The sequence below is a fragment of the Cebus imitator genome, unplaced genomic scaffold (assembly GCF_001604975.1).
Source record: "Cebus imitator isolate Cc_AM_T3 unplaced genomic scaffold, Cebus_imitator-1.0 Scaffold60, whole genome shotgun sequence".
Taxonomy (NCBI): domain Eukaryota; kingdom Metazoa; phylum Chordata; class Mammalia; order Primates; family Cebidae; genus Cebus; species Cebus imitator.
This window is the reverse complement of record NW_016107375.1, coordinates 2553060-2564635: the sequence shown is the minus strand read 5'-3', so window position 1 is coordinate 2564635 and position 11576 is coordinate 2553060. Positions and strand designations below refer to the sequence as shown.

At 37.4% G+C, this 11576-nt stretch overlaps 1 protein-coding gene across 7 annotated transcripts in view; it reads right to left on the bottom strand.

Annotated features, from left to right (window-relative positions):
• Positions 1-11576, bottom strand: part of DYM (dymeclin) — a 437637-nt gene that overhangs the window by 117580 nt on the left and 308481 nt on the right. For all 7 annotated transcript variants that reach the window (XM_037738956.1, XM_017529655.2, XM_017529659.2 and 4 more), the window contains one exon: positions 10430-10532. In XM_037738956.1, the coding sequence (XP_037594884.1) occupies positions 10430-10532 (103 nt within the window). The remainder of the gene's footprint in view (positions 1-10429; positions 10533-11576) is intronic.

Here is an 11576-nt window from a genome sequence, read left to right as displayed (position 1 = left end):
AAAAAAAAAAAAAAAAAAAGAATAGTATAGCAAAGTAGAACAAAAGAAAAATGTTCCTATAGGTCACAGGTCTTACCATAGCGTAGTAGTTTAAGCTACCAACGGAGCATCCACAGAAGAATGGACAGAACAACCTTCCTCTTCAGGAGTTAGAAAAGGCAATAGTGCTTCCCTCAATCCTTCAGTTTAAAAATGAAGGACAGTTTTGTTTTTGTTTTAAAAAGAGGGGAGCCCTTCAACTCAATATTGTCCTTAGAATCACTCTCAGAACATTTTTGGAACTCTCAGGTCCTAGCCAAGTTATAACACAACCATGAAAATTGGTTTTATTATGTCAAAGTCAGGCCTGATTTTTAATGAGGAAAAATGTGGTGGGGTTGGAGGATGAGGAGTTTGCTTACTCGCTAGGGACTTTACTTGAATTTTAAAATCAATTGTATTGGTACAGCCATTATGAAAACAGCAGGAGGTTCCTCAAATAATTAAAAATAGAATGATCCTATGATCCAGCAATCCCACTTCTGGGTATATATCCAAAGGAAATGAGATATCTATATTTGTACCCCTGTATTCATGTCAGCATTATTAACTATTGCTAAGATATGAAGACAACCTAAGAGCTTGCTGACAGATACATGGAGAAAGAAAGCATGGTGTATATCCACAATGGAATATCATTCAGCCATAAATTAGGAGATCCTATTATTTGTGACAACATGGATAAACCTGGAGAACATTATGCTAAGTAAATGAGACAGAGACAAAAAGGCAAATACTGTGCGATGTCACTTAGATGTGAAATCTAAAAAAATCAAAATCATAGAATCAGAGCAGAACAGTGGTTACCGGGGGGAGGAGGAAAGGAGATGCTGGTTATAGGGTACAAACTTTCAGTTATATAAGATGAGTAAGTTCTGTGAGCCCAGTGTGCAATATGGTGACTATAGTTAATAATACTGTATTGTATGGGTGATATTTGCTAAGAGAGTAGATCATAAGTGTTCTCATCACACAAAATGGTAACTGTGAGGTGACGGATGTGTTAATTAACTTAATTGTGGTAATCGTTTCACAATGTATACATACAGTAAATCATGTACACTCCAAAATACAAAATTTTTTATTTATTATGACTCATATGCCTGGGAAAAAATTGATTGCACTAAAGAAGAAAGTTACTGGGATCGATCAATGTGGGACTTGGAATCCATTAAACTCAAAGCAGTCGTGCCAGGGATATTCACTAACCTTATCCACAGGGTTTGGCTCTAACTGTTTTACACAGTTTCTTCAATATGAAAATAAATATAAATATATTGACCCAAATTTTGTGATCCTCCTGGAGAACTGGTTGATTCCAGGGCTGGAGCAGAGAAAATACATGATGAACTGGGGCACTTTGAAGGTCTCAAAAAAAGATAGGAGTAAACTGAGAGGGCAGAGGACACAACCTGAAAGCTCCCAATGGTCAAAGCTGGAACAATGTGAGCAACATGATAATAACAGTACTGGTTATAACACACAGAATAAAATAAGGATCCATGTGTCCAAACTGATAGAAATAAGTAACCGAATAATATACTGGGGAGAAGTGACAACTCTTCCTTATAGAATTCTACTAATAATGGCAGAAGGAATGAGAAAAATAGAAAATCACTAGTAAATCAGTGATATATATGCTGCAGGCAAGATCCATCAGTGCATTCCAAAATTTGTAGAAAAATTTGTAAGCAAAAACGGGATGTTGGCATAGTGTCAAAGTATCTCCCCAGAACATACAGTCATTACAAAGAGAAAAATAACAAGTTTACAGTAAAAAAACCTTGGCATACCTCACCTTAGCAATATGGTCAAGGGAAACCTCACCAGTAATACATATCAGTATCATGTATTTCCTGGTATGATGCATTGAGAAGGTCTCACCTCTTCCCAATCTTTGTCAATTATGCACAACCTCAATCTTACCATGAGAAAACACCAGCCAAATCCAAATTGGGGGATATTCCACAAAATAACTGACTAATAATCTTTAGAAGTATTGAGGTCATAAAAGACAAGAAAGACATAGGAGACATGACAAGGAAATTTAACACGAGATCCTGGGTTGGCTCCCAGAAAAGAATAGAGGTACTAATGTTAAAAATGTAAAATCTGAATGAGACTTTTATTAAAGTTAACAGTATTGTTCCAATGTTAAATCCTTAATTTTGAATGGAGTTTCCCTCTTGTCACCCAGGCTGGAGTGCAATGGCATAATCTCGGCTCACTGCTACCTCTGCCTCCTGGGTTCAAGCAATTCTCCTGTCTCAGCCTCCCGAGTAGCTGGGATTACAGTTGCCTCCCACCCTGCCTGGCTAATTTTTGTATTTTTAGTGGAGATGGGTTTTCACCATGTTGGTCAGGCTGATCTCAAACTCCTGATCTGTGGTGATCCACCCACCTTGGCCTCCCAAAGTGCCAGGATTATAGGCATGAGCCACTGTGCCCATTTGGAAATTCATAAAAATGTCTCTGTTAAGTCTAAAATTATCTTAATGGAGGAAGGGAGGGAGAGAAAGCAAGTTGCATGTATACTTGACAGAAATTCGAGATCTACACCTATAAAGAAGAATATAAAGTAAAAAGTATGTTATTCTTTTTTCTTTGAGATTCTTCAGTCTGACTCCCCACAAGTAACCATTATTCAATAGTTTCTTGTGCATTATTGAAAATTTTAATGCATATTTTCAAGCATATATGTACATATAACCTATATGCTATAAAATATTTTTCTTACTGGTTTATATATCATGGGTATCTTTTCATATAAACCCATGGAGACTGAATTCACTTAAAAAATAGCTGTAGAATACTGCACTGGATGAATTCATACTTTATTGAATAAATCCATTATTGATGGATATTTTGCTTATTTCTATTTTTTGTTCTTAAACAAGGCTGAGGGATATACACACCTTAGTGTAACTGCCTATCTAGCTGAATTTTGCAGTTTCTAAAGTCAAATCACTCAAGAAACATATTTTGCCTTCTTAAAATATTAATCATTTCAAAGTATAAAATTTATTTTCCTACATTCACCTTTGTTCCATAATGCTAGCTAGCCCTGCTGTTCTTCATCTGCTAGTACACACACCCAACAAATAGCTCTCTTTTTCCCCCAGTGTTCAAAACACTACTTTTTTCAATGGCTTCATCAAGATACAATTCATACACCATTTATTTCACCAATCTAAAGTGTATCATTGAATGGTTTTTGGTATATTCACAGAGTTGTGCAAACATCATTACAGCCTAATTTTAAAACATTTCATCACCTCCCAAAATAAACTTGGTGCCCATTAGTAGTCACACCCCATTCTGCCTCACACTCCAGCCCTATGGCATCTACTGTCTACCTCTATAAGATTTGCCTATTCTGGACATTCCATATACATGGGCTCAAACAGTAAGTGGCCTTGTTACTGGCTTCTTTCACTTAGCCTAATGTTTCCAAAGTTCATCCAGGATAAAGAATATGTTAGTGTTTAACTCCTTTTCATAGCTGAGTAGTATCTCACATGGTATGGATATACCACGTTTTATTTATCCGCGTGTCTGCTGATGGACATTTCGGTTGTTTCCATTTTTGGCTATTACAAACAATAGTTCTATGAACAGTCACATTTTCAGGTGGACATATGTCTTCAATTCATTTGTGTATAAATTCAGAAATGAAATTTCTCCATCATATGATAATTCTGTGTTTAATTACTGATGAAATAAAATGGCTGCACCATTTAACATTCCCATGAGCAGTACATAAGGATTCTAATTTCTCCACATCTTCACCAACACTTGCTATTATCTGCCTTTTTTATTCTGGCCATCAAAATAGATGTGTGAAGCAGTATCTTATGGTTTTGATCTGCATTTCCTTAATGGTCAATGATGTTGAGTATCCTTTGATGTGCTAATTGGCCACTTTTTGTATCTTCTTTGGAAAAATGTCTATTAGGACTTTTCCCATTAAAAAAAATGCATTAAAAAATTTATTGCTAACTTGCATCCCAATCGAACAGGGTGCTCAGTTGGCCTTCCATGAGAAGATCCAGGAATCCAGGCAATGTCATCCTGTGGGACCTTGGAATCTCCTACTGGGTCTCCGGCAACTAGCTAACAAATGATGAAGGAAGAGAAGTATGGAAGACACACACACACACACACCCATCCAAAAAACAATGAACAAAAAATGGCCAGGTGCAGTGCTCATGCCTGTAATCCCATAACTCTGAGGGACTGAGGTGGGTGGATAACCTGAGGTCAGGAGTTTGAGACCAGCTTGGGCAACATGATGAGACCCTGGCTCTACTAAAAATACAAAAATTAGCAGGGTGTGGTGGTGCATGCCTGTAGTCTCAGCTACTCAGGGGTCTGAGGCAGGAGAATTGCTTGAACCCAGGATCAGAGGCTGTAGTGAGCTGAGATTGTGCCACTGCTCTCCAGCCTGGATGACAGCATTTCTACCTACATTCCACTGACTAGAGCTGGTTATATGGCCCCCTGCTAGATGCAAGGAAGCTGGAAAATGATGCTTTGCTGTATAATCAGGGAGAGAAAATGTTTTTGGTGGAGCATCAGCCAGTCTCTGCCTCACCTAAAGCCTACTGGGGTGTTCAGCACATGATGGCATTCAGGAAAGGTAGCTGGTTGACCGGACGCCTGCCAACATGATCCCCATTTCTTTGTTCGCGGTGGTCACTCTGGTCTGGCTGATTTCTGAGGCTCCAGGACATACCAAGTCCTGGCAATTCCAAGGTCAGGAAGCAATCTGGGAAGGAGTCCTTCTTTGGGGTTCAGGTACACCCTGTGATGTCAAATAACTACCCAGATGTTCCCAGACAGATAAAAAATCCTCCTGATGTTGCTGCTCACCTGTAGTCAGTGACTGGCTATTGTGATCCCTACCTCTCCATCTAATATCACACCACTCCACCTCCTGCAGGAAGCTCTTTCTGCACTAAAGAACACAGAGACAGTTCCATCTTCTGAACTAATGCCTGTGGTCCCAGACTGTCTCTCCTACACATGGGCAGCATGGCATAACTGTAATAGCTAACTTTATCAAGCACTTGCTTTGTGCCAAGAATCCTACATTGACTCATTCATTTAATCCTCACAAGAACTCCAGGTGTTCAGTTCTCGTTATTATCTGTCTTTTTCCCTCTGGCCATCATAGTACAGACAAGGTAACTGAGACCCGGTGAGGCAAAACTACATGCTCAAGGCCACACAGGTCACAAGCCACAGAACTAGTTCACAAAATATAATTTTTGTCCATTTAAAAATTCTGCTATTTATCTTTTTACTATTGAGCTCTTTACATTTTATAGATATTAGTTCTTTATCAAATAGATTATTTGAAAATATCCTCTCCCATTCTGTGGATTGTCTTTTCACTTTCTTAATTGCATACTTTAAAACACAAAGTTTTAAATTTTGATGAAGTCTAATTTATCTATTTTTCTGTTGTCATTTGAGTTTTTGGTGTCATCTAAGAAGTCTTTGCCTAACCCAAAGTCATGAAGGTTTAATCATATTTTCTTCTAAAAGTTTGATAATGTTAGCTCTCACCTTTAGGTCTATGGTCCATTTTGAGTTAGTTCTTGTGTACAGTATGAGTGAGGGGTACAAATAATTACTGAACACCTATTATATACCAGACACTATGCTAGATACAAACAACTCAGTGACAGTGATGCGTGATGTATGATCATTTTTCACTTTCATGCCCTTGCTGAAGCAGCATAACACCTGGGATGTTTTCCTGCCTAAATGTCTCCTTTTAAAAATATAACCCAGATCAAATTTCAATTCCTTTCAATGAAGACTGCCACAATATCTCCCCTTCTTCCTAAAAGTTGCTCTCTCTCACTCTCTCTCTCTTCTGACATTCCCACAAGTTTGGTTATATAGTTTTTATAAAATTTGTTATCTTTTGAATTGTATTTTAGTTATGCATTTGTTTTAACTATGCTGGTAAGGAGGCACCATGCCTTCTTCACTCTGACCTCTTACACCATGGTAAAGTAATGTAAAACAGAAGTTTAATAATATTCTGATTGCTGTTGTCATCACTGGAAAAAACGCATGAAAAGCCAATCCCCAAAAGCAATTGTCAAAAGTGACAACATGTGAAAGGAGCTGTTTTAGGAGTAACACATTTCAGCATTTCAAACTTCTTGGATATGGCAGCATATCTAAGATAACTGTTCCCATGTTACATAAATGTTAAATTATCTACCCCAGTGTTTACGTCTTCTAGAAAAATCTTTAAGGGACACTTCCATCAAGAACTAATACCATTATTCTACTCTCTATCTTCATGAGTTCAGTTGTATTAATTTTTAGCTCTCACAAGTAAGAAAGAATGTGTGATGTTTGTCTTCCTTCACTGGCCTGTTTCACTTAACAAGAAGGATGGTTACCAGAAGCTGGGAAGGGCAGTTAGGGCAGGGAGGGGATGGCTCAGGAGTTAACAAAATATAGTTGGATAGAATGAATAAGATCGAGTATTTGATACTAGCAAAATAGGGTGATTACAGCTAATAGTAATTTACTGTATGTTTAAAATAACCAAAAGAGCATAATTGGAAAGAAAGGATAAATGGATACTCCATTTACCCTAATGTTATTATTACTCATTGTATGTGAGTATAAAAATATCTCGTGTACCCCATAAATATATACATTGACTATGTACCCATAAAAATGTAAAACAGAATACTCTAATAACATTATATACAAAGAGTATGTATGCATACCTTTGTATCATTTATGTGTATGTGTGTGCACAGAGGGGTATTTTAACACTAGCTCAGTAAAGGCACAAACATTGTATAAAACAATGAGGATAGTTTTCAATATTACTTATCCATCAACTATTGAATCAAATGAATTTGAGATCTAAGTTAAAGAGTAAACACCAACACAGAATCTTAATAGAACAACCTAAAAAGAATGGGGTAGAAAACAGAAATCTCTGAATTTAAATTTTCATGTCATATGAAAATCAGATCAGAATATCCTATAATACGTTTCTGAAGAACCTAAATATCTGAAAGCAGATTTAAAGGTTTGTAAACAAAGTCTAAAAGATTATTAATAAAAGCTATTGGCCAGGCACAGTGGCTCATGCCTGTAATCCCAGCGCTTTGGGAGGCCAAGGGAGGCGGATAACCTGAGGGTGGGAGTTTAAGACCAGCCTGACCAACATGGAGGGACCCCCTCTCTTCTAAAAATACTATATTAGGCAGGCATGCCTGTAATCCCAGCCACTCAGAAGGCTGAGGCAGGAGAACTGCTTGAACCTGAGAGGCAGAGGTTACAGTGAGCTGAGATTGCGCCATTGCACTCCAGCCTGGGCAACAAAAGCAAAACTCAGTCTCAAATAAAATAAAATAAAATAAAAGCTAGCAAGTCAAAAAGTGAACCAATGACACATTACAGGGTTCACAGTATCTTAGGATTCCATATAGAATAATAAGAGATCATGACTTGATGAGAATAAATTTCAAATGGATGGCTTTTACTCTTTAGAAAGCTACAATTTAAGAAGCAAACTATCTGTAGGGCACAGTGGCTCATGCCTGTAATCCTAGCACTTTGGGAGGAGAAGGCAGGACAATCACTTGAGGCCAGGGATTCAAGACCAGCCTGAGCAATATAATGAGAGCCCATCTCTCCAATTTTGGAGTTAGATGGTAGAGTCAGTCCTACAGAAAGATTCAAAGGCATTTGATGACCACTGGGCAATATAATTTGGTTTCTTATGGTTGCGACTAGAATAAAAGTTAAATTCTTCTCATCTCAAACAGTTGCTAAGGTGATTGTTAGGAATTAGAGAAACAAAGCTTATATGATACTGTAACAATATTCATCATTGGTTATACTTTATTCACATGGTTATAGTTTAAAAGCAATCATAATTCACTTATGATCTTTGTTTCATTTTCTATATTCAGGTTCTATATTTGGTTATATGTAACCAAACTTCTCTGAAAGTTCAGTCCATTTTTATTTAAAAAAATCCATTGAAAGAGTCTCCTTTAACAATTCTCTCCTGTTCCCTTTACTCACCAAATAAAATTTTATGTAATTCTGATAATACAAACACCGAAGCACAGCCAAGTCAATGGAACTTTACTTGCTTTTTCATACACTCTTATTGCCCGTGTCAAGGCATTCTCTCTCTCCACAGGTATGAGTAAAAAAAATTTTTTTTTTAATTTCCCCTTAAACAGCCAGGGCAGTTTCCTCATTATCTAGGCTCATTTGAAGGTTTCAGGTTTCCCCAGAAATCTTCAGACCAACATGATTGCACTAAAGTACTAATACTAATGTTTTTGGAACTTGCAATTTACTTTCTATGTTGTTACTTAACTGACTTGTGAATTATACAGTATAATGAGGATCAACATTTTCTTAATAAACTTAGAAACCTCTAGGTAGACTGAAAGTACTCTATGTACTACAGTGAGAATAAAAATATGTCCTTATTTTTAAGTATTTATTCAAACTCTTTGCTAATACAGTTCATTCGGTCTTGGTATAGAAAGTTACATCTGGGAATCCATAGCTGCATTAAGACCTCACTTTCCTTTTTCATCTTTTACAAATAAGTGGTTCAAAGTATTAGCTCAGGACACAGAATTTTATGTGGTTATTGGCAAGGGCACTTACCAATAAATTCTGCAAAAGAAAAGGAAGGAACGTGTTCATTTTCCCAGTTAATGACTAATGTAAAAGAGAAAATGGTTTTGAATGTGTAAGTCACTTATACAACAGCGTTTTTAGCAATGGGAATGACCAATAAAACATGACATTATCATGAAAGAACACATGATGGTGCTCATTGTTAAGGTTACTGCTGTTTGTTTAATCACCTTTCAGGACTCTATCAGGACTAATTCACAGTCATCTCACCTACTGAATCAGTGCTAACCGTTCTCTTCAATTAACTCTGAGAAAAGGCAGCAAAATTCAAGTTCATAAATCCATTTGAAAAATGTTGTGCTTTACAAAGCACAACACATAAATGTTAACAAAAAAGAATTGTCAATGACAGATTCCAAATGGAATTTTCCCAGTATTTCTAGGACACAGATGCTATAAGAAATTCATTTTTACTTAGTGAAAATTTCATACAAGAAGAAAACAGTCAATTAGTGACTCTAAAATCTGTACCCTTTAACAGCAGAATTCACAGGACTATTACAAATTCCAACTGTCCTATCATTGCATAATCACCTCCATGATTGACAAATACCAGTGAATATGACCTATTTCCTCAAAGAAATATCAGTTTTACAGATCTCTGATTAAAGAAGAATGCTACTAAGGCAACCTCAGAACTTCAGAGCTATACACATTCAACACATTTTTGTGGAGTAAATGGCACAGGAATATTATATAAATCAAATAATAATTATTTACAAATAATAAAACATTTGCAGATGACCCAAATTCAAGGTTTTAGTAAACATAATTCCCTATTGCCTTCCTGGCCCCAGCTGGGGTTTCTAAACAGTTATTAGATATATTTTTCTTATCACAGGTATGGCAAGTGTAGAATTAAGTGAGCTGTTATGCCAATTAAAGATTAGAACATTCAACTTAGGAAAATCTTAAAAGATACATTTTGGAATTATAAACTTAATACCTTAAGGGGATGGCAGATTGTGACATCACTCACACACACACACACACACACACACACACACACACACACGAGAAAAAACTAGCATCAGTCAGGTTGTGGCTGCACACAGCTATCTTTGTTTATCATTGGCTAATATCTGGATTGGGTGCTGTTCCCACAGTCTCATATCAGGACAATCATTTAGAAATGAAACAAACCACAGGAAACAAGCAAGGCAACTCTGCAGCTGCCTGGTATGCATCATCACTGCAAACTTAGTATTAAAGAGTTCTCTAATATAATTTTGAAATACCAACCCACTATGTTGATGTCTGGATTTGGGGACGTCCTTATTAGAACTTGATGAACTTCTCCTGTGGTTGATGGCAAGACAATATTTGGTATCTTCATCTAAGCCATGTTCCAAAATATAAGCAGTGTCACAGTAAGACTCCCAGGCTGGAGTGCAGTGGCGTGGTCTCAGCTCACTGCAACCTCTGCTTCCTGGATTCAAGTGATTCTCCTGCCTCAGCCTCCCAAGTAGCTGGGACTACAGGTGTGCACCACCACACCCAGCTAATCTTTCTTTTTTTAGTAGAGACAAGGTTTCACTATGTTGGCCATGCTGGTCTTGAACTCCTAACAAAGTGATCTGTCTGCCTTGGCCTCCCAAAGTGCTGGGATTACAGGCGTGAGCCACTGCACCCAGCCAAAAGAAAAATTTTTTATTAATGAAATAAGGTAACTACTTACATAATCTGGTAGAGGAACATCATTAGAACTCAGCGAACCTCTCAAGGACTGTGTGGCTTGTTCCAGAACTTTGTTGTGTTTTTTGGACAGCAAAGAAAATAAACTGGAAAAACAAACAAAAAACCAATTATATTAAAGGCATTGTTTTCTTTTCTAGGTCTTATATAGAATTATATAGTTCCACAGCATGTCAATTATTCTAAAATATACTTGTAAATGATTCTTTCTTCATGTCTATGTTCACAGCAAGATTAACCATACTATTTATATAAGAAAAAAAGGAGGAGGATGCTTAAATTATAAGAGTTCTAAAAAATTGTTTTTAATGACAGTTTAAAATTAAGTTTCAAACATAGGAAAATTTTTCATAAGATTACTATAGGGAAAAGAATAGTGGAGAAAACCCGAAATATAGACTATGACAAACTCATAGTGTAATCTACTACAAGTCACTTGAGCTTGTGTACCTTCTCACCTTCCAAAAAAGTGCACTGGAAAAGATTATTTCTCTGTCATATAGAGTCTATGGTTCTGTATTATAGCTTTCTCTCTTTTTTTTTGAGACAGAGTCTCGCTGCAACCTCCGCCTCCCGGATTCAAGCTATTCTCCTGCCTCAGCCTCCTGAGTAACTGGGACTACAGGCGTGTGCCACCATGCCCAGCTGATTTTTGTATTTTTTTAGTAGAGACAGGGTTTCACCATGTTGGCCAGGATGGTCTCGATCTCTTGACCTTGTGATCTGCCCACCTCGGCCTCCCAAAGTGCTGGGATTTCAGGCGTGAGCCACTGCGCCTGGCTACACCTTTATTTCTAAAAAATAATGACTTGAAATGTTTTATAAGATTTCTGCTCTGGCCATGATGGATCAACCAACACTGGACTAACTCTCCTGCTATCACTAACTAAAAACTTAAAAAAAATATGAGGCTGGGCATGGTGGCTCACGTCTGTAATCCCAGCACTTTGGGTGGCTGAGGGGGGTGGATCATGAGGTCGGGAGTTCGAGACCATCCTGGCCAGCATGATCAAATGCCGTCTCTACTAAAAAAAAATAAAATACAAAAATTAGCCGGGAGTGGTGGTACATGCCTGTAGTCCCACCTACTTGGGAGGCTGAGGCAGGAGAATTGCTTGAACCTGAGAGGC